Raw genomic sequence first — 24,497 nt, 5'->3', positions numbered from 1 at the left:
CCTGGAACTCCTAACCTTTGGAGTTCTTGACCTCACCGCCTCACCTTCCCAAAGTGCTGGGATTACAGGAGTGAATCACCGCGCCCGGCCAGCCATCGCGCCTGGCTCTGGGTCAGCTTTTAATTGTTTGGTTCTGTATTCTTTTAAACATGCAGGAGTATAATTAATGTTTCAGAACCTGGCTTGAGTATTACTCATCTATATGCTATGCTTAAAATGTCCACACATTGCAGATTCCCAAGGATAGGCCAGATAACCAGCACTCTGTCTTGTTGGTTCATGAGTAAAGAAGCACACACTCTAATTTCTGTTTCGAAAACATGTTTAACTTTAAGGCATTAGAAAGTAAGAAAGAATAAGGACCAGGTGTGGTAGCTGACGCCTGTAATCCCAGCACTTTGGGAGGCCGAGGCAGATGGATCACATGAGGTCAGGAGTTCGAGACTAGCCTGGCCAAAATGGGGAAACCCATCTCCACTAAAAATACAAAAATTAGCTAGGCATGGTAGTGTATGCCTGTAATTCCAGCTATTCAGGAGGCTGAGGCAGGAGAATCACTTGAACCTGGGAGGTGAAGGTTGCAATGAGCCAAGATCAAGCCACTGTAATCCAGCCTGAGTGACAGAGTGAGAAAAGAAAAGAAAAGAAATCAACTCAGCAGACACCTTGAGTTCAGACTTCTAGCGTCTAGAACCATGAGACAATAATTTCTGTTAATTTCTGTTTAAGCCACCCAGTTTATGGTGCTTTGTTACTGTGGCTTCAGCAAACTACTAAAAATGGGGATTAGAGTTGGACCTCTACCCCATTGGATGAGTATCAGAATTAAATAAGATGATGCAAATAATATGTTTAGCACAGTGCCAACTACATAGTAAGCACCCACATGTCATCATTATCACCATACAGTTGCATCTTCATTTCATATCTATAAACCAAAAATAAAATTTGAAGGCCCTCTGTAATCATCTGAATGGACTTTGTGCTCGGCGAGGGCACCCTAAAATTTAACCTCAAAGACTGGTTCGGGCCATGAGGGGAAGTGGGGGTTGGACATGCCTCATCATACCCCTCCAATATTAACACCAACACAGACCTTAAGTCTGATAAGAAACATTTACTATTTATTCTCTAAAGCCTGCTACTTGGAGGCTTTAAAGTAGCAGTACTTATGACCTGGCAGCCCTTAAGTACCCCTAGAGTAGAGTGCCTATGACTTGGCAGCCTCTCCACCCCTTTTGAGTTGTCCTGCTCTGCCAGATGGAAACAATGTAGTAAATCTTACATGCATTGATTGATGTATTATGTCTCCCTAAAATTTATAAAAGCAAGCTATACTCTTACCATGTTGGGCACATGTCATCATGCCATGTTGGGCATATCCTGTAACCTTGGCAAAATAAACTTTCTAAATTGTTTTTGAGATGGAGTCTCACTCTGTCACCCAGGCTGGAGTCCAGTGGCAATCTCAGCTCACCGCAACCTCTGCCTCCCAGGTTCAAGCAATTCTGGTGCCTCAGCCTTCCAAGAAGCTGGATTACAGGTATACATCACTATGCCCAGCTAATTTTTTTTTTTTTTGAGACAGAGTTTCGCTCTTGTTGCTCAGGCTAGAGTGCAATGGCACCATCTCAGTTCACTGCTACCTCCTCTGCCTCCCAGGTTCAAGTGATTCTCCTGCCTCGGCCTCCCTAGTAGTTGGGATTACAGGCCTGTGCCACCACGCCTGGCTAATGTTGTATTTTCAGTAGGAATGGGGTTTCTTTATGTTGGTCAGGCTGGTCTCGAACTCCCAACCTCAGGTGATCTGCCCGCCTCAACCTCCCAAAGTGCTAAGATTACAGGCATGAGCCACCGCACCTGGCCTAACTTTTGTATTTTAGTAGAGATGGGGTTTTGCCATGTTGGCCAGGCTGGTCTCAAACTCCTGGCCTCAAGCAATCTGCCGGCCTCAGCCTCCCAAAGTGCTAGGATTACAGGGGTGAGCCACCCTGCCTGGCCAAACTCTCTAAGTTGATTGAGACTTGTCTTTGATACTTTTTGGTTTACATATCTGAATCACAGTGGAATTCTCGGGACAAACACAAATCTTTTCTTCTCACCTAGTGCAGCATCTCCAGACCGTTTACGGTACAGGCTCTGCTCCCTGAGTTTCTCTTCCCCTGTATGCTCACACAGCTAATAACTTTTTAATTCTCAGGTTTCCTTTCAAATATAACCTGCCCCAGGAAACCTGCCCTGACTAAGTCACTGCTTCAGGCCTTCTGCCGTATCCACTTAAGGGGGTGAGGGCCGTACTTTACACACAGCAATGCAATTTACTGATTCCAAATTAGGCTCCAAAATCTACCAGGGACGAGGTTAATATTCCTCTAAATTTCCCTCAGCAGTGCAGTGTGAGATGCTCATTAAATATTTGAGGAAAGGAGCCCTTCACCACAGATAGAGAAAGTGGCCACACATACCATCTGTAAACAAGCTCATGCTCTAAACTGGCCATTAAAAATACTCTCAAAGTCTGGTGTGGAAACCAGACATGCAAATTCCTGGGCCTCATCCCAGATTGCCTGAAGCAGAAACCCTGGGGGTGGGGCCCAGGAATCCATGTTTTAACACACCCTCCAGCTGGTGCCGATGTGCTGCAGCTCTAGGTCTGTCTATCTGAGTATGGAAGTTTAGCTGCTAAAGTGATTCCCCTGAGAATTCCTGTAAACTGAGGAGCCCCTAGGGAAGAGGGAAAGAAACTACAGAGGGGCTCCCAGGTGCACAGAAGTAAAAGTTTTGAGGTTTCACCTTCAACTCACTTTTCTTTTTTTCTGAGATGGAGTTTCACTTTTTTTTTTTTTTTGAGATGAAGCCTTACTCTGTCACCCAGGCTGGAATGCAGTGGTGCAATCTCGGCTCACTGCAACCTCTGCCGCCCGGTGCAAGCAATTCTCTTGCCTCAGCCTCCGGAGTAGCTGGGATTACAGGCACCTGACACCACGCCAAGCTAATTTTTGTATTTTTAGTTGAGACAGTTCACTATGTTGGCCAGACTGGTCTCGAACTCCTGACCTCAGGTGATCCACCCGACTCAGCCTCCCAAAGTGCTAGGATTACAGGTATGAGCCACCACACCCAGCCTCAACTCACTTTTCTAAGCCTATATGATGAGGTGAGTCAGTGATAACTTCAAGATATCTAAATTGCCTAACGAGATTCCATATCTGAGAAATGAACTGCTTCACCAGACTATTATCATCTTTTTATTCATTATTAATTTTTTACATAATTTTAAAATTGAAAGAGATAGAGACAGGCTTATATAGCCCAGGTTAGTCTTGAACTCCTGGGCTCAAGGGATTCTCCTGCCTTGGCCTCCCAAAGTGCTATGATTATAGGTGTGAACCACCAGGCTTGGCCTTCTTCTTCTTCTTCTTTTTTTTTTTTAATAGAGACAAGGTCTTGCTACATTGCCCATGCAGATCTTGAACTCCTGAGTTTAAGCGATCCTCCTGCCTCGGGCTCCTAAAGTCTTAGCATTATTTCTGAAGGCAAAGATTATTTTGCCAAGTCAGAAAGGTGATAATCAAAGCCCCTTAAAGTAGCAAAAATCCAGAGAGGATCCAAGATAGCTGATCACTAACAGTTTGGGATTGTAGCTCCCAGTGAAAGCACAGAGAACAAGAGGATGCCACACTTTCAGACGAATTTTCATCACTCATGGACCAGAAGATTCCCAGTGTAGGGGCCACACGGGTCGCCAGTGCGACTCTTGTGGCCGGCGCAGCGGTTTTGCCGGCGCCTCAGCGTGGAAGCTCTTGGTGCAGAGTAAACGGGAGGAGATTCCCGGGCAGAAGAGCACCATCAGTCTTATCGCTGCTGTTTTGGCCGGCGCAGTGGGTTGCTTGAATTCCAGCGCTGGGAATCAATAAACTGGGCATCCACTCAGAAACCCAACTAGAAAGGCAGTAATTGTAAAGATGACAGATGGATAAATTTATAACAAAGGGAAGAAACCAGCCTAAAAAGGCTGAGAATACCCAAAATCAGAACCCCTCTCCCTCTACAGGGGATTACAGTTCCTCATCAGCAACTGAACAAGCCCTGATGGAAAAGGATTCTGTGCCATTATCAGAAGGAGGCTTCAGAAGGTGGATGATAAAGAAACTTCTGTGAGTTAAAATCACTTGTTCTAACCCAATGTAAAGAAACTAAGAACTTTGAGGAGAATGATCCAAGATGGCCGATCGCTAACATCCCGGGATTGCAGCTCTCAGGAAAGGCGCAGAGAACTAGAGGACGCCACACTTTCAGACAAATTCTGGTCGCTCACGGAGCAGAAGATCCCCCAGTGGAGGAAACACACGGGTGGCCAGCGTGACTCTTGTGGCCGGCACAGCGGTTCCGCCGGCACCTCAGCGCGGCAGCTCTCAGAGCAGAGTAAACAGGTTTGGAGGACCCGCACGGGTCCCCAGCAGGACACTAGAGCCCGGCGCAGCGGCTGCAATGGCACCTCTACGCGGCAGCGCTCGGCGCAGAGTAAACGGAACCGGTTCCCCTTCTGACGGAGGTTTGGAGCCCTGGGAAGGCAGAGTCGCCTACTACGGACACAAGAAAGAAGCCATACAGGAGAATCCTGGGCAGAAAAGCACCGTCAGTTTTAACGCCGCTGCTCTGGCCCTGGGAACTAACAACTTGGACGTCCACTCAAGAGACCTAATCTGAAAGTTGGTAATTTCAAAGAGACAGGAGGATAAATTTACAATGACGGGAAGAAACCAGTGTAAAAAAGCTGAGAATAGTCAAAGTCAGAACGCCTCTCCCTCTAAAGATGATCACAGTTCCACATCAACAATGGAGCAAGGCTTGATGGAGAACAAGCGCATCCTGATGACAGAATCACTCTTCAAGGAATGGATAATAACAAACTTCGGTGAGTTAAAAGACCATGTTGTAGCCCAACGTAAAGAAACTAGGAACTTTGAAAAAAGGTTTGATGAAATCCTATTGAGAATAGACAACTTAGAGAGGAGTATGAGTGAATTAATGGAACTGAAGAATACAATACAGGAACTCTGAGAAGTATGCACAGGTTTAAACACTCGAATTGTTCAAGAAGAAGAAGGGATATCAGAGGTCAAAGTCCAACTTAATGAAATAAAACGTGAAGAAAAGATTAGAGAAAAAAGGATAAAAAGGAATGAGCAAAGTCTCCAAGAAATGTGGGACTATGTGAAAAGACCAAATTTACGTTTGATAGGTGTACCTGAATGCGACGGAGAGAATGAATCCAAGCTGGAAAATACCCTTCAGGATATTATTCAGGAAAATTTTCCTAAACTAGCAAAGCAGGTCAACATTCAACCCCAGGTAATACAGAGAACACAACAAAGATATTCCTCAAGAAGAGCAACCCCAAGGCACATAATCGTTAGACTCACCAGGGTTGAAACGAAGGAGAATATACTAAGGGCAGCCAGAGAGAAAGGTCAGGTTACCCACAAAGGCAAGCCTATCAGATTTACAGCAGATCTCTCAGCAGAAACTCTACAAGCCAGAAGAGAGTGGGGGCCAATATTCAACATTCTCAAAGAACAGAACCTTCAGCCCAGAATTTCATATCCAGCCAAACTAAACTTCACAACTGAAGGAAAAATAAAATCTTTTATGAACAAGCAAGAACTCAGAGATTTTATTACCACCAGGCCTGCTTTACAAGAGCTTCTGAAAGAAGCATTACACACAGAAAGAAACAACCAGTATTAGCCTTTCTAAAAATACACCAAAAAGTAAAGAGCACCAACATAAAGAAGAATTTACACCAACGAATGGATAAAACAGCCAGTCAACATCAAATGGCAGTAACCCTAAATTTAAATTGACTAAATCCCCCAATCAAAAGACACAGCCAAAACCCAATGGCATGTTACATCCAGACCTGTTTCACATGCAAGGATGCACAAAGACTCAAAGGGATGGAGAAAGATTTACCAACCATATGGAGAGCAAAAATAAATAATAAATAAATAAAAAGCAGGAGTTGCAATTCTCGTATCGGATAAAATAGATTTCAAAGCAACAAAGATATAGTGGTAAAAGGATCAATGCAACAACAAGAGCTAACGATCCTAACACCCAGATACGAGACTTAGATTCAATGAGACAGAAAATTAATAAGGATATCAAGGACTTGAACTCAGATCCGGAACAAGTAAACTTAATAAATATTTATAGAGCTCTCCACTTCAAATACACAAAATATACATTCTTGTCAATACCAAATCACACCTACCCATAAGCTTAAATGAAACATTGATTGGCCATCATTAATACCCAATTTTTTTCAAAATAAAGCAATATTTCCATTTACTCTCCCTCTTTCTCTTTCTCTTTCTTCCTCTCCTTTACTTACTATTTTTTTTTTCTTTCCTTCTCTCAAAAAAAAAGAAATCAACTTGTAAACCTCTAGATCCAGGTCAGCAATGTCTCTCTCATTGCTTGATTTCCTTCCTTCCCTTCCCTCCATCCCTCCCTCCCTCCCGCTTCCTCCTTTCCTTCCTTCCTTCCTTCCTTCCTTCCTTCCTTCCTTCCTTCCTTCCTCCCTTCCTTCCTCCCTACCGTCCTTCTTCCCTCCCTTCCTGCCTTCCTCCCACCCCAAAAAAAGAAAAAAAAAAAAAGAAACTAAGAACTTTGAAAAAAGATTTGATGAAATGCTAACAAGAATAGACAATATAGAGAGGAATAGAAATGAACTAATGGAGTTGAAAAACACAACACAAAAACTTAGCGAAATATGCACAAGTTTGAATAGCCGAATTATCAAGCAGAAGAAAGGATATCAGAGGTCGAAGACCTACTTAATGAAATAAAGCGAGAAAACAAGAATAGAGAAAAAGGGATAAAAAGGAATGAGCAAAGTCTCCAAGAAATATAGGACTATGTGAAAAGACCTAATTTATGTTTGATAGGGGTACCTGAATATGACGAAGAGAATGAATCCAAGCTGGAAAATACCCTTCAGGATATTATTCAGGAAAACTTTCTGAATCCAGCAAAGCAGCACAATATTCAACCCCAGGTAATACAGAGAACACCACAAAGATATTCCTTAAGAAGAGCAACCCCAAGGCACATAATCGTTAGATTCACCAGGGTTGAAACAAAGGAGAAAATACTAAGGGCAGCCAGAGAGAAAGGTCAGGTTACCCACAAAGGGAAGCCTATTAGACTTACAGCAGATCTCTCAGCAGAAACCCTACAAGCCAGAAGAGAGTGGGGGCCAATATTCAACATCCTTAAAGAACAGAACTTTCAGCCCAGAATTTCATATTCTGCCAAACTAAGCTTCACAACTGAAGGAAAAATAAAATCTTTTATGAACAAGCAAGTACTCAGAGATTTTAATACCACCAGGCCTGCTTTACAAGAGCTTCTGAAAGAAGCATTATACATAGAAAGGAACAACCAGTATTAACCTTTCTAAAAATATACCAAAAAGTAAAGAGCATCAACACAAAGAAGAATTTACATCAACGAATGGATAAAATAGCCAGTTAACATCAAATTGCAGTAATCCTAAATTTCAATCGACTAAATCCCCCAATCAAAAGATACAGCCAAAACCCAAAGGTATGCTACATCCAGACCCATTTCACATGCAAGGATACACAAAGACTCAAAGCAAAGGGATGGAGAAAGATTTACCAACCAAATGGAGAGCAAAAATAAATAAATAAATAAAAAGCAGGAGTTGCAATTCTTGCATCTGATAAAATAGATTTCAAAGCAACAAAGATATAGTGGTAAAAGGATCAATGCAACAATAAGAGCTAACAATTCTAACACCCAGATACATAAGACTCATAAAGAGATTTAGACTCAATAAGACAGAAAATTAATAAGGATATCCAGGACTTGAACTCAGATCCAGAACAAGTAAATTCAATAAATATTTATAGAGCTCTCCATTTTAAATACACAAAATATACATTCTCCACCTTAAATACACAAAATATTGATTGGCCATTATTAATACCCATTTTTAGAATAAAGCTACATTCCCGTTTTCTCTCCCTCTTTTTCTTCCCCTTTCTTCCTCTCCTTCACTCCTTTTTTTCTTTCTTTCTTTCAAAAAAAAAAAAAAGTAACAAAAATCCAGCCCCAGGCAAATAGTGCTCTCCAGAATGATAGAATAGGGCAGAATGGGTAGAGGCTGATAATTAGAAATGACAAGGAAATCATTTAAAATTTTTGAATCTCAGGTTCTTTATTTGCAAAAGGGAGCTAATAATACCTTCTTCTTGCAGTTGTCCTGAGGAGGAACAATATCTGTGAAAGCACCTTGCCCCTTGCCTGGCAAATAAAAGGCCCTTAATGAATGTTTGCTGGATCTGAAACTAGGGCATGTGGGATGCCTGGGGAAAATCCTCTTCACTCAAGCTCGCCTAAGGCTAATTCGTCCCAGAAAGCCAAGCTTGTGTTTACACATGAAAGAACTCTGAAGCAAGGCATTGACTCAGGCAATCAAATTGATGTTGCGGGGGGGGGGGGGGGGGGGGGGGGATACAGAACAAGGGAGATATGTTATGAGGAGGGGCTAGAGTCAGAAAGAGCCTTTCCTCCACCAAACAATGCTAGTTCCAATCTCTCTTTGCCATACTCCACAGCACCCCTCCAATTTATTTGAATAATCAACAGATCCTATCTAGAAAACTAGTAAGATTTTAGGAGACCAAATTTTTTTTTTTTTTTTTTTTTTTTTTGAGGCAGTCTATTGCAAGGCTGGAGTGCAGTGGCACAATTTCAGCTCACTGCAAACTCCACCTCCTGGATTCAAGTGATTCTCGTGCCTCAGGCTCCCAAGTAGGTGGAATTACTGCACCACCACACCTGGCTAATATTTTTTTTATTTTTTGCAGAGATGGGGTTTCGCCATGTTGCCCAGGCTGGTCTCAAACTCTTGGGCTCAAGCCATCTGTCCACCTTGGCCTCCCAAATTGCTGGAATTACAGGTGTGGAATTACAGGCACTTTGCCCAGCCAAGGAAAACCATTTCTGGAGTCTGAGCAGGCATCTGTCTTCTCATGTTTGGGGCTTTTTTTGTTGCTGAGACAAAGTCTCAGTCCGCTGCCCAGGCTGGAGTGCAGTGGTGCACCTTTAGCTCACTGCAGCCTCAAATTCCTGGGTTCAGGTGATACTCCCACTCAGCTTCTCATGTAGTTAGGACTACAGGAGCACACCACCATGCCCAGCAGGTTATTATTATTATTATTATTATTTTCTAAACAGAGACAGGGTCTCACTATGTTGCCCAGGCTGGTTTCAAACTCCTGGCCTCAAGCAATCCTCCCACCTCTAGTTTCCAAAGCACTGGAATTATAGGTGTGAACCACCTTGCCCAGCCGGGACCTTTAAGAGCTCCATAGAAAACATTTCAGTAAACAAAACCCACATCCAGCCCTGTTAATTCAGTGGAAAATGAGGACTTAAATGTCCTCATTTGGACAACTAGACACTGAGAAAGGCCTTAGCATGAGCCTGGTACTTACTGGGCGCATTAACTCATTTAGTTTCATGTTGACATTCCCTTTCTACAGATGAAGAATCCGAGGCTCAGAAGCATTAAGACATGTGCCCAAAAAAAAAAAAAAAAAAAAAAAAAGACATGTGCCCAAGATCACACAATTAGAAGGCAGCAGAACTAGGATCTGAATGACTCTCTGCTCTTCTGGAGCGTGCCATTCACATGCCACTAAACTCCAGTTTGCACATGTATCTGGAATCCAGCCAGGTAGGGGCTACCAGCTTCAACAGACAGGAAGTACAAAACAAGCATATGAAAAAAATTCCAACCCCATTCCAGCCAGCCATGGACTGGCCTATAAACAGAGGTTAAAGTGTAACAAAAAGCATTCCACATCTGTCAAAATTTAAGACCTTGTAAATCTCATTTAATTCATTCTTAAAAGTGAATCAGTAAATAGATAATACTCGCTCCTAGCTCTTTCACTAAAAGCTTGGACATAATTAATCTTTAGAAGCCAGCATGACTGATGTCTTTCATCTTTTCAGCAAAGTGCTTACCACTGTTACATAATTTTCTACCTCAATGATAATGGAAAAAACATAACCTATTAAAATGACCTCCAATCCCAGACATCATCAGCACCAAATGCCAATTTAGGCATTTATTTTGAACCACAGAAGTTGTACTTACATGCCAGGAAGGTCATCCTCAATAAGCATTCACCAACCATGGCAAAGTTATACCTACCAATTCAATCCATTAATGCAGGTAAGATGTGTCTGTTCTTTGGTACTTTGGACATTACCATTAAATTTTCTATGAAAGTGTCTAGATCAGCAACAACAAAAATGGTAACTCTGACTACCTCTAGGATGTGAAAATGGTAACTCTTACAACAGATTTTGGGGCAGACCAGTGACTAGGCTGATGAGAGATAAAATAAGCAAATACCTGGCAACGTGGGCCGTGTACTGGCACAGCTCTGTGCTTCCTGGAGTACTTTCGCCTGGAGCTGCAGCCGGGGTGCCAGTTCCACTCACAGGGAGAGGACAGTAATGTGGTACTTCGCACCCTGGAAAAGGCAGTGTTGTTAAAAATCCAACATGCTCATTCCCTGCATGGTAAGATGTTGGGAAATGCACAGAAGTTCACATACCATACAATTTGCCCATTTTCAGGATGGCTTTTAGTACCTTCACAGAGTTGTACAACTGTCACCATAATCCATCTTAGAATATCTTCATTACCCCAAAAAAGAAGCCCAAACCTCTTAGCCATCATTCCCCGAGCCCCAATTCTTCTCTCCCTGCCTCTTGGCCTTAGGCAACCACCAATCTAATTTTTGACTCTATAGATTTATCTCTTCTGGATATTTCATATAAATGGGCTCATATGATATTAGACCTTTTGTGACCACCTTAACTTAGAATAATTTTTCAAGGTTCACTGATGTTGTAGCATACATCAGCATTTCATTCCTTTTTTATGGACAAATAATATTCCATTGTATGGTTATACCACATTTTATTACTATTCATAAGTTGGTGGAGGTTTGGGTTGTTTCTTCTCTTTGGCCACTATGAACACAAGTGTTTATATGGACATACATATTCATTTATCTCAGAAATAATGGAATTTATGCCCCTAATGTTTTCAGTTTTCAAAAAATGGAGAAAGTGAGTTGCCACCTAAACTTTGGTATCACCGGTCTACCTGAGAGTCACTCTGAGAAACAAGATCTTATAAGAATTTGTGGCCGGGCACAGTGGCTCACACCTGTAATCCCAGCACTTTGGGAGGCTAAGATGGGTGGATCACAAGTTCAGGAGTTCAAGACCAACCTGGCCAAGATGGTGAAACCCTGTCTGTACTAAAAAATACAAAAATTAGCCGAGCATGGCGGCAGGTGCCTGTAATCTCAGCTATTCAGGAGGCTGAGGCAGGAGAATCGCTTGAACCCAGGAGGCAGAGGTTGCAGTGAGCCAAGATTACATGTCACTACACTCTAGCCAGGGCGACAAAGTGAGACTCCATCTCAAAAAAAAAAAAAAAAAAAAAAAGAATTCACCTTTCAGGTTAAACAGGTATTTAGCAGGTGAGAAAATAGCTAGAAAAAATTTTTTTTAGGCCAGGCATGGTGGCTTATGCCTGTAATCCCAGCACATTGGGAGGCCGAGGCAGGTGGATCACCTGAGGTCAGGAGCTCCAGACCAGCCTGGCCAACATGGTGAAACCTGTCTCTACAAAATACAAAAATTAGCCAGAAGTGGTGGTGGGCACTTATAATCCCAGCTACTCGTCGGGTTGAAACAGGAGAATCACTTGAACCCAGGAGGCGGAGGTTGCAGTGAGGCGAGATCTCACCACTGTATTCCAGCCTGGGTGACAAGAGCGAAACTCCGTCTCAAAAAAAAAATTTTTTTATTTTTATTTTTATTTTTTTGAGACGGAGTTTCGCTCTTGTCACCCAGGCTGGAGTGCAATGGCGCGATCTTGACTCACTGCAACCTCCGCCTCCTGAGTTCAGGCAATTCTCCTGCCTCAGCCTCCTGAGCAGCTGGGATTACAAGCACGCAACAGCATGCCCAGCTAATATTTTGTATTTTTAGTAGAGACGGGGTTTCACCATGTTGACCAGGATGGTCTCGATCTCTTGACCTCGTGATCCACCTGCCTCAGCCTCCCAAAGTGCTGAGATTACAGACGTGAGCCACCACGCCTGGCCAAAAAAAAATTTTTTAAAGCCAGTAAAATTCAGCAGTGAGGGGCTGTATACCAACTTTAGTGACACTAATGTTAATAAGTTCTGATAACCCACTACCATTGGACCAGCCAGAAAGAAAATTTTCATTATGGTAAAATACACATAAAATTTACCATTTCAAAGTGTACAACAGAGAAAATATTTTAAACTAAGAGGGAATTTGTTTTTCATAGCATTTGTAATACTGGCTTGTGTTTATTGTTCTTTTTATTTGTTTAATTATTATTATTTTTTTCTTAAGGTTATACCTGGATTGTTTTGTTTTTTGAGACAGAGTCTTGTACTGTTGCCCAGCCTTGAGTGCAGTGGCACGATCTTGGCTCACTGCAAACACTGCCTCCTGGGTTCAAGTGATTCTCCTTCCTCAGCCTCTCAGGTAACTGGGATTACAGGTGTGTGCCACCTGTAATGGTTTTTAGTACCTTCAGAGAGCACGGCTAATTTTTGTATTTTTAGTAGATACAGGGTTTCACCATTTTGGCCAGGCTGGTCTCAAACTCCTGGCCTCAAGTGATCTGCCTGTCTCAGCCTACCAAAGTACTGGGATTTCAGACATGAGCCATGGTGCCTGGCCTGGGCTTCTGTTTATATTGTGGGTTGCCCACCATCAGGAAAGACGGCAAATATTTTCTCCTTTTACACCTAAGTCCAAGAAAACCCAAGAAATACACCTTCTGCACATTCTCATGAAGGCTGCATGTGCCTTTCAAATACCACAAGGAGGCAAGCTCCTTTCTGGGTTGATCTTGTGAAGGCAGCTTCACTCAGGCAGTCACAGGAAAAATTTTCAGTGGGAGGAAGAATGCAGCCTCTCACCAGTTCTGGACATACTCTTCTGTTTGCTAGACAAAGTGATATTGTGGCATCTGTGCAAAACACTCTACTCCCTACACGATGAAATAAAAAGAAAAGATGGTGTCAATTTTATTTGTACAGGCGGGAGGCACATTTCCCTTCTCCCAGGATCAGCAGGAAATGTAGGCAAAGGCTAAAGCTAGGCCATCTGGACATTCTACAAAGCAAGCAACAGGATTAGAGCCCAGCCCATACATGGTTTCTATTATTACTTCCAAAGATAAATAAATGGCTTACAAATCGAATGTGCTTGCTTATGCTTTTGGCCTTCATATGCAAACTTTTCTATAGGTATCAGCTCCAAAAAGAGCTTATTTCTTTTATTAAAATGGCTTGCTTTTTAATTCAAGCAGTTTTCTGCATATCTAAGGCATCCTGGCTTTAGCTTTCTCTATAATAGTCCAGGGGGTTTTGTCATGTATACAAACCCCCAATAACAATCAGTTGTTTCTAAAATATACTATTATTGAATTGGACCTCTAAGTTAAGCAAACACTTGGCAGAAAGAAATACAATATATCCTTGGACTTCAGGAGTATTGACGAATATGTAAAATTGTCAGGTAACATGAGTTAAAGCTGAAAAACTTTACAGATTGCAAAAGGAAGATCCATAGGTGGCTGGTATTTTTGTGTTTGGGTGTCAATTCTTTTTATTCTATCTTTCTCCATTTGTGGCTATACTGACACTGAGTTAGCACTGGAAAATATATCCTGAGCACCTACCATGCGCTGGGCAATGGGCAAATATGCACATGTATAAGTCATCCAATTTCTATTTAAATGAACTTGCAACACTCAGTCAATTGTTGGTTGGTGGCTGCTCATTTTGGCCAATCATGTAACTGTACAGTTTGCAAAATAGAACCATAAGCATATCCCTGCTTGCAGACAGCAAGAAAAAGTATTACAGAGGGGGACCAAGTGCGGTGGCTCATGCCTATAATCCCAGCACTTTGGGAGGCCGAGGCAGGTGGATCACTTGGGGTCAGGAGTTTAAGACTAGCCTGGGAAACATGATGAAACCACGTCTCTACTGAAATACAAAAATTAGCCAGGCATGGTAGTGAGAATCTGTAGTCTCAGCTACTTGGAAGGTGGAGACAGGAGAATCACTTGAACCTGGGAGGCAGAGATTGCAGTGAGCCAAGATCGTGCCACTGCACTCTGACCTCCTGAGCAACAAAGTGTGACTCCCTCTCAAAAAAAAAAAGTGTTGCAGAATGGGAAGCTTGAGAGGAATTAATGAATTCCTTGAGGCTTTAAATACTGGATTATAAACTGACTTCAAATTATGTTTTGTTTGTTGTTGTTGCTGCTGTTTGAGAGAATCTCATTCTGTCGCCTAGGCTGGAGTGCAGTGGCAGGATCTCGGCTCACTACAACCTCTGCCTCCCAGGTTCAAGCAATTATCCCTGTCTCAGCCTCCAGAGTAGCTGGGATTACAGGCATCCACCACCACACCCAGCTAATTTTTGTACTTTTAGAAATGGGGTTTCACCATGTTGGTCGGGCTAGCCTTGAACTCCTGACCTCAGGTGATCTGCCCACCTCTGTTTCCCAAAGTGCTAGGATTACAGGTGTGAGCCACTGCACCCAGCCTCAATTGTGTTTTAAAATGCAAAAGCAGCTGCTCCTAAAAACTATGCAGTATTATATGTATGTTGTCATAATCAGAATACTTCTTGAAAAGAAAGAATGAGACAGAATTCTTGGAAGAAAAGAATCAGCCTCACTAGTCCACCAGGCCAACAGAAATTTCTGGTTAAAATGTTCATAGGACAACTTCTTTCCATAGAAGCTCTGTCTGAAAGCCACCCTCTCGATCAGAATAATCTACCCTCCTACTGCTGATATATTTAACAACTGTTGAGAGGGGAGGTATTGGGACTAAAAGCCATCAGGAAGATCAGAAAGTGCCAGATTAATCAGGAGGGATCGACTGGCCCCCGGTTGGAAACAGAGCAGGTCAAAACTTCTGGGCTTATTAATGGTGAGATCACACCTATGAATAGCCACTGCACTCCTGCCTGGGCAACACAGTGAGACTCTCTCTCTATTTTTAAAGAAAGAAAGAAAGTGAAAGGTTAAGAGAAGTTAAGTAGGCTCTGGTGGAAAGTACTTCTCGGGATGCTTGATCTTTAAAGTGTGGATCATGGACTGAGCCATCAGCATCATCTGGGCTGAAGCACTACCTGGGAGCTTGTCAGAAATTGCAGAATCTCTGGCTCTGCTATAACCTACAGAATCAAAACCTGCATTTTAACAGCGATTCATATGCACATGAAAGTTTGAGAAATAAGAATTGATTAATAAAAATTAACACATCTCAGTAGGAGGAAAAACACTTGTAGGATACCCGAGAGGAGAGTTTACCATAAGCTTATTGAGGGATGTGAATACGTCCAAAGGAAGGCTAAGGTAAGAAGGGGGTCAGCAGACAAAAAAGGGAGGTCAGTGAAATAAAGTTTCATCCCTCTGTATTTGCAGAACTAGAGTATTATAGATATAAGGAAGATCTTATTGTTTTCTGATGCAGTGCTGTTTCATCCAGCTTAAGGAATGGTCTCTCTCTCAGAAGAAAGGCACATTCCACTTCACTTATTAAGGGTCACTTTGTAACAAATAATTTGACTTCTGTTTGGTTTGGTCAGGGGAAATGAGGAGAGGCAGAGATCTATTTAGGTCTATTTAGGATATTAATTCCAATTGCTAGAAGAGGTTACCTCTAAACAAAAATTAATAATCTAACAATCAGTTTGCACATCTGAATCATGTGAGCTTGTTCAGGGCGAATCCCTTCGTGAATGACCCTGTGGCAGAAACTAAGAACTTCCCGTCTCTGTCTGAGAGCCACGCTCTTGATCAGGATGACTCCAATGAGGCTGAGTTTCCCACTTGTAAAATCCAAACACGAATCTAGAATTCAGGAATGGTAAATGTATGGGCCATGTGTTGCATTTCCCCAGTTCCCTAATCATAGGTTCAGACCAAACATCCCTAATCAGTTGCAATATTCCTTTCCTGCTAAGCCCAGGTTTGGCCTCAGGGTCCTCCTAGCTAGATACTCCATGCACCCAACCATCAACTGGCACCTGCCTTCCACATGAAACCTGTTTGCCATCTCTGGCAGAGGTTCTCCCAGTTCTAAACTTCTGTTGTTCTAAGACAGAACTAGGCTTAGAACAGAACTAGGCTAGGCTACAGCAGCCCAATCTCTAGAGGTTACTTGGAGAATCACAGTTTAGTCATTACAATGTTTTCCATAGACCCGGCTGACCAGCACTAACCTCTGTGGACTCTGATAGAGTCTCTGCATGCCCCCTACCCTCTCCACACATATACATACTTCCTTTTACTTTCAAGACAATAACAGTAGAATAATAATAATAAAATTAAAGTGTTGCCTCAGAATTCCATTCTAAAGCATCCCTGAAAGTTCCCAAAGAAATATTTATTTATTTTTTCTAATAAAATGTACCCTTTTACAGACGGGAAGAAAATCTATCAAATGTCTCACCAGCGGCACTACTGACATTGTGGGCTGGAAAATTACTTATTGTAGGGGGCTGTTGGGCAGTATTCCCAGACTCCACCTACTAGACCCCAGTAGCAACCCCTGGGCTATAACAACAAAAATGCCCCCAGACATTGAGAGTTGTCCCCTGGGCAGCAAAATTCCCTATTTCCACCTCCCCATTGAGAACCACTGACCTAAATGCTTCTAGTAGTTCTCGTGGGGAGATAAGACTATGGGTAATTTTCCCCCTTATTTTTCTGTATTTTCTAAATCTTCTATAATGAATGTATGTTGTTCATATGATAAAAACAAGCTAGTAACTTTCTAAATATTAAAAAGAAATATTTGCTACACAGATACAAGTTGATCAGTACATGCTACTGTGTGACTTATTCAGTTTAAAAATTAGTTCAGACCCTAAAAATACTGTCTACCATACAGGAAGCTTAAATTCAACTTCTCTTTAATGTGTGAAAAACACAAAGAAAGACTTCAGAGAAGAAATTTAGAACTAAGACTTCTAGCAATGCATAAAAAACTTCTAAACTTTTCTTCATCGTGGTATACCAGTGGGGCTGCAGAAAGAGATGTTAAATGAAAACCGCTGTTTCAAGAAAAGTATTTCCCCCAAAACAGTCTACATGTACACCTCAATCAGAAAAACACTTATATTGTTGAAAAAAGTTATAGTAATAAGACATATTTTCTTTATTCTTAAGAATTGCTACATTTGTAAACCATGAAAAAAACACTTTCAAAATCAGAAAATTAAACATTCAGATTATCAAAATGGGCTGTAGACACACCCATTCATCTTCTTGGGTATTAGAATATTATCCAAGAATGTCATTCCTGTTTTTAAATCAGTCTAAGAATTCCGTCTCCACCAAGAAGAGACAAGTTCTCAGTGAAGAACTCGTCTATTATCCCCACAAGACAGAGGACCTTTCTTTCTATCTGGGTCCCCAAAACAGCCAAAAAGTACATCTATAGTGAAAAGCTTCCACCCTCCTCTGCTTACCCAGGTTGTTGCCAAAGGTTCACATGTCTTCTGCTCTCAGGTAGAAGTTCTCTTTTGTTAAGTGGGGTAATACCAACTGCTGCTTCCAGAATACCGATATATTTCTTGTACCTCATCCTGCAAATTTCAGTCACTGTTCAGCTGAAGCAACTGAACTAATCTTTACTGAAAGCTGCTGTTCCTTTAGATGTTCTCTATGTAGCTCTAGCTAGATCTATTAAACACAATGGTGGTGATGGGGAGCAGACCACAAATAAATAAAGAAAAATGTCTTTCAGATTTCCCTGCAATGGCAGTATTATATGAGGCTAAAGAATTCTGAATAAAGCACTAATGAAAATGATTTGCAGGAATGACTGCGGTTTTAAACATAGCGATCTAATGCACACTCCAATTAATCCGCACATAAATCTTTGAGGCTGCTAATCCTTCAAGAACTAATGGCTCATGAGGTGATTTATCTCAAGGTCTGGTAATAATTGGTCCAAAAAGCCTGGCTGCTGCTGGATGGACTAAAATCAGAAGCAGATTTGCTCTTTCTACAAATATGTCTCTCTCTAAAAGACTGTGATTTGACAAATGAGGGAGGAATTCCAGTTGTCATTTTATAGCAATACATTTCTAAATACTATAAACTCCTTGCTTGGGTCAATAGCGAAGATTAATTAATTAAGAAAAAATTTGGTGGGTTTATTATTATTAAAAACACCTTTTTAAATACCTCTAGAACCCAACATGTGCGAGCCCTGCTAGCATGAAAATATATTGTTTGGAGAGGTTCAGAGTCTACCTCAACTCCATTTTTTAAAGTCTCCTTTTGGCTTTGAAGAGCTTCCCTACCTTTATCCATGGGTAAAGGACCACCATCATGGTGGCCCACTCAATGGGCCATGGCACACATGATCCACATACTGGGTCAACTAGTCTTCCCTGGGGTGAACATATGACCTTAGGAGGGAAATGTCCTCTTTCCACTGGATTTGCTGACCAGGGCTAGTAGAAAGTCGGAACTCTTAATTGTCATGTGCCCCACCACATGGAGAGGGCTCTTCACTAGTAACATAATAGCTGAGAAAAATAGTACCAAGAGAAATGTCATGACATCACTTGAACTTCTGGATCCAACTATGCCGAAGGCCACTGTCAGTCACCCTAGGAGATCTCAGTTATTGTTTTATTCAAGCTAATAAATTGACTTTTGTAAGATTTAATTTTAGTTGAGTTTCTGTCACTCTGAAAGAGTTCTGACTTACATAGCTCCTTCCTCACCAACTTCTTCAAGCTATTTTTTTTCTAATTGATATGCTATGGCAACATACAAGAGTCATGCTGCTCCTTGACTAAACAAATGCGCACATAAAGGGAAGTAAAATAGAAGGGAGTCATTATGCAGTAACTCCAATGAACCTATATATCCAAAATGAGTGTCCCAAACCTTTCCCCATCCCCCTAAATCTTGAACCCTACTTCTACAGATTCTCTTTCCTCAATAGCAAGTTTCTTTTTACCTAAATGACCTAAATCTCCAAAGTGGGGTGCACATACCAACAATCTTTGGGATGTGGGAAGAAAGTATTAAGCATCTCCATCCTCTTTTCTTTTCTCATGCTTTAAAAATTTAATTGTTGCTGGGCACAGTGGTTCACATCTGTAATCCTCGCACTATAGGAGGCTGAGGCAGGAGGATATACATATAATTGTGTCATTTTATTCCAGCCTGGATAACAGAGAGATACTCTGCCGCAAAAAAAAAAAAAAAGGAATGTTTGCGTTTTAAATACTCATAATATTTACCTTGAGAACTAATATATTTTAACTAGGAAGTTGGAGCTCTTGATAGTCATGTGCCCTGCCACCTGGAGAGGGCTCTTCACTAGCATTATAATAGCTGAGAAAACCAGTACCAAGAGAAACGTGATAAGGCACATTATTTATGACCTAATATATTCATGTATATGATAGAGTGTACTCAAAAATGTGATGGGTATATGAGCAAAAAAGTTTAAAGTTCGGTGACTTTAAATAACCCTTCAACTACTCCCTAAACCTCAATTTCCCCATTTATAAGATGAGAGGACTGAATAGATGAAGACTAAGTTTTCTTCCAAAAACAACAGAAGACAGATCTCCCACATCACTTGGCCTGATTAGTATAATCTGACCACAGTAAAGTAAAAAACAAAGGCTAAACCATTTGGTCTTGGAATATTTCATTTCCATAGTATTCGTGAATATTACTCCCACTGGTTGTTCTACAAACAATTAGTACCAGTTAGTCCCAGGAATTCTTTTATAGGCTGAACTTGGTTGGCTACAGCTGCCACCTCTGAGTAAAGGTCCCATACAGCCCTCATTTAATCACACAGGAAGATGTAATTACACTCACACAACAGTCATTGTTCTAACAAATTGTATTTCAGATGACGCATGATAAAAATTACTATACAACCCTCTCAAATAAGAAACAAAGCCTTAGCTAACAATAAGAAAAAATCAACTTAAACTTGTTACCCATTGGAAGCTGTTCTCCTGCAGTGAAAAGTGACATATTTTGCAAATAGGATGTTTTAAAGTTTTATTTTTATGGGATTTTTTGATGCATTTAACATACAGCTCTTACTAAGTGATTCTTATCTATGATGATTTCATATAAAATTAAAATTGGGTCTTTCATTAGGAAAATAATTCTGCCTCAGCACATACAGAAAGAATTTGCTTTTCTTCCCTAAATGAGACTGTTCAACTTGCTAATTAATTTATTCATTTTTAAAAATTGTCATCTTTGTGTCGAATCCCTCATAATTGTATATAAGGATAACACAGGAAATAAAAATCTAGCTAAAATATCCCTTCCAGATATGACTCTTTCTTTACAATTCTACAGATTCTTTAGAAATATGCATCTATTTGGTTAATTGCCTTAGAGTTCTAGAAATTCTTTACAGCTGCAACTATAAACTAAAAATCATTTGTCTATTAAAAAATGTTTTTAAATATACATGATCCAAAAATAGCTTTTAAGTCAGGATGCTCAAGTTCTCTTTCTGGATGATTAAAATTGAACATAAATGAGACTGACATTTATGTTGAATTAATGTTTCTACTTTATTTGAAATATAATATTTCAAATAATGTTGAACTAATTATGTTGAACTAATATTTCTACTTTATTTCTTCTGGAGGAAAACAGTGGCCATGCTTCTTCATTGGGTGTTTTAACAGTTACTGTGCTTTAGAAGTATAAAAATGGAAATGAACTAATGCCCTGTACAGTCTGTTTCATAGGGTGTGGTCTGCTTTTCAGGAGCTGCAAAAAGCTTTAACTAAAAGTAGAAGAGTTAGGGAAACAGTTTTTTTGTTTTTGCTTTTTTAGCTCTACTGAAAATAGCCCATTTGTCTTTATGCAAGCATTTCATTTTTCTCCTCAATATTTCCATAAATAATATCTTTACATATTTGCTACTCAGATGCCCCACCAAAACACAGTAAAAAAATCAGATTACAGGATGTAAAAGAATTACCAAAGAGGGGCCAGGTGCCTCAAGCCTGTAATCCCAGCACTTTGGGAGGCCGAGGCGAGTGGATCACGAGGTCAAGAGATCGAGACCATCCTGGTCAACATGGTGAAACTCCATCTCTACTAAAAATACAAAAAATTAGCTGGGCATGCTGGCGCGTGCCTGTAATCCCAGCTACTCGGGAGGCTGAGGCAGGAGAATTGCCTGAACCCAGGAGGCGGAGGTTGCGGTGAGCCAAGATCGCACCATTGCACTCCAGCCTGGGTAACAAGAGTGAAACTCCATCTCAAACAAAAAAAAAAGAAAGAAAAGAATTACCAAGGAGTTAATAAAGCTTAGTGTGGCTCTTTTAGACTTACCCGCTTCGGCCCAAACTAGCCTTCTCTCTTCAGAGTCATTCATCAGAACATATTCACTACTGGGTTTAAACTATTACCTTCAACTGGATGTCATCAAATCTATTGTTCCAATCCCGTCCTCCAGCACAACTCAGTCTCTTTTGGAAATAACCCATGTTTCCCGCCCCATCTGCAGTGCCCTTCACCTTTTCCTGCTTCTGTGCATCCACCCCCTGGTTCTCCCAGCATGAGAACTTGAAGATAACTTCACTCATTCCTGTACATCCCCAGTGATACCACCCCCATGACACAGGGGAAAGAGAGCTGTGGTTCCATGAGAAGACTTGGTTTGAATCCCAAGACTTGGTTTGAATCCTCTACTGTTTAAGACCTGGTGACCTTGAACAAGTTACTGACCTTTCTGAACCTCTGTTCCATCATCCATACAGCTGGACTAAGACCACAACACAGGGGTTGATTTAAATAATAAATGCAGCCAGGCAAGGTGGGTGGATCACATGAGGCCAGGAGTTCAAGACCAGCCTGACCAGCATGGTAAAACCCCGTCTCTACTAAAACTAAAAAAATTAGCTGGATGTGGTGGCAGGCAGCTGTAATCCCAGTGACTCAGGAGGCTGATGCATAAGAAATCTCTTGAACCCAAGAGGTGGAGTTATGTAGTGAGCCTAGATCATGACACTGCACTCCAGCCTGAGGAGATAGAATAAGACTCCGTCGCAAAATAAATAAATAAATAATGCCATAATGTGTGTGTATATATATATACACAATAGATATCATCCCACCCTCTCTCCTTTCCTTCCTCCCTCCCTCCTGCCCTCTCTCCCTTCCTTTCTTCTCTCCATCTGTCCTTCTTTTTCCATTCCTAATGCCTCTTCGAGAAGAGTGGTCCTTGTGGGGAAAAAAATGAGACTGAAAGACACGCTGGCTAGAGGGTACAGGGACCCAAGGGCTGGAGCGAGCGGTGGAAAACACCACAAAGAAAGGAAAACAGGCTCCAGAGTCCTGCTGCGAGTAGCAGAGGAAAGGGCCTGGCTCCAGTGGGCCAAGTCAGGATGCCTTCCCTTGTGCTTGTGATACTTCCTAGATTTTTAACCTCTGCTACTGAATAGTTAAAGCCAACATTAAAATTGCTTAATTGACTGCCCTTCCCAAACAACCTGTATGTATATAATAATTCAGAGATTCTTTGGGTATTCTCAGTCCTAAGAACTAAAAAACTTTCGAGCCGGGCACGGTGATTCACGCCTGTAATCCCAGCACTTTGGGAGGACGAGGTGGCCAGATTACCTGAGGTTGGCCTGGCCAATACATAGTGAAAACCTGTCTCTACTAAAAAATAATACAAAAATTACTGGGCGTGGTGGCACATGCCTGTGGTCCCAGCTCCTTGGGAAGCTGACGCAGGAGAATCGCTTGAACCTGGGAGGCAGAGCTTGCAGTGAGCCAAGATTGCACCACTGCATTCCAACCTGAACAACAGAGCGAGACTCCATCTCTCATAAAAACAAAAAGAAATAAAAACTTTCAACTCCTTATGTGAAGGAACACCGCTCCCTGTTACTGTTGGTAGAAATTGATTTTATGCTCTTTCTACTATGAGCCTAGAGTGTAGGATTCTAGCAGTTCCCTTGCCTGGGAGCACATGAGCGATGAGCTATTGCACAGAATTCAGAATCTTGGCAGGAGCTGGTTTAAGACAAGCGTGGCTTGGCCATTGACTGGGTGAGGGAAATATCAGTCACCTCTGCTCTGGAATTTTAGGAAAGGAATACCCCGCACATCACAATCAGGAACTTGCTAATGACTACACCGGCTCTGATGTGTTGAGATACAGCAGTCGGTTGATAGCAGCTGGAGAGAGTAGTTCACACGATCCCATGGTGCACCTGCTGACACATCCCTCCCATTCTGTAGCTTGAACTGAGGGGCCACAGTGCCTGGGACTAAAGTCCAGCTCCATCACTGACTAGCTGTTTGACTTTGGAAGAGTCAATGTCTCTTTGTCTCAGTTATCTGTAAAGCAGGGCTAATAATAGTGCCTACCTCATAGAGTTGTTTTAGAAACTAAATCAGTTATTGCATGGAAAGCACTTAGCACACATAACATCCAGCACATAATTTACGCCATGTAAATATAAGTTAATTTCCTTGCTGACTAGTTGTGGCTTCATTTCTTCCAGAAAGCTTTCTTTGGTTGAATCCCCAGACTGGTTTTGTGTTTCTATTCTGCCCTCTCACATACTTTGAGCTTCATCTATTAAAACTGGAACCACGATGACTTAAAATGTGTTTAAGCATATTTGGAGGACAAGGTGGGCGCTCTGACCTCATGGAAGACTAAGCAGAGGAAAGGAGGCTGGGGCAGCTCTGAGGGTGTTTGAGTTTCATACAGATCTAGGCCTGCCCCCAGCACTCTTGGCAGCGGTCGCCTGCTTGCTCTAGATAAAGGTTGGACTTCAGGCAGATGCCTGCCCAGTGACCACTGGCCCAGCTGGGCAGGAAGGCCCCAGGGGACTCTGTAGCAGCATAGTGCCCTATGGGGGAACTTTGTCCTGCTACAGAGCTGTGCTCTTGGTGAACCCAGGAGACATTGCTGAGTTTGAGACAGAAGGATCTGGCTATGGGAGACCTGGTCTTGCTCTCACCACTCATCAATGGGAAATGGTGGCTGTGCCATGAACTGCTGCACTAATAGCTCTCTTGGCTTTAGGTAGAAGTTCTTATTCTGCCTGAAGTAGTTTCCTGGGGCTGCCGCAACAAAATGCCACAGACTAGGTGGCTTAAACAACAGTAATTCATTATCTCATGCCTACAAGTCCAAGACCAAGAAGATGGGAGGGTAGGTCCTGCGAGGGCAGTGAGGGAAGGAGCTGCTCCAGGCCACTCTTCCTGGCTTGCGAAGCGCCATCTTTTCTCTGTGTCTTCACATCACCCTCCCTCTGTATAT

General features: G+C 41.8%; 1 protein-coding gene across 8 annotated transcripts in view; it reads right to left on the bottom strand.

Annotated features, from left to right (window-relative positions):
• Positions 1–24,497, bottom strand: part of TJP2 (tight junction protein 2) — a 178,538-nt gene that overhangs the window by 98,140 nt on the left and 55,901 nt on the right. For 3 of the 8 annotated variants that reach the window (XM_078367005.1, XM_035302977.3, XM_035303066.3), the window contains one exon: positions 10,463–10,583. The exons of 3 other annotated variants lie outside the window; for them this stretch is intronic. Coding sequence is in view for 2 of the 5 variants with exons in the window: in XM_017973135.4 (XP_017828624.4) it covers positions 10,463–10,583; positions 17,671–17,786 (237 nt within the window). In the remaining 3 variants the exon portion in view is untranslated. Of the gene's footprint in view, positions 1–10,462; positions 10,584–17,670; positions 18,041–24,497 lie in introns of those variants that run through there. 2 more of the 8 variants (XM_017973135.4, XM_017973136.4) reach the window with 1 other exon arrangement.

This window comes from Callithrix jacchus, chromosome 1 (genome assembly GCF_049354715.1).
Source record: "Callithrix jacchus isolate 240 chromosome 1, calJac240_pri, whole genome shotgun sequence".
NCBI classification, from domain to species: domain Eukaryota; kingdom Metazoa; phylum Chordata; class Mammalia; order Primates; family Cebidae; genus Callithrix; species Callithrix jacchus.
The sequence above is the reverse complement of the archived record's forward strand: the minus strand, read 5'-3'. Positions and strand labels throughout refer to the sequence as shown.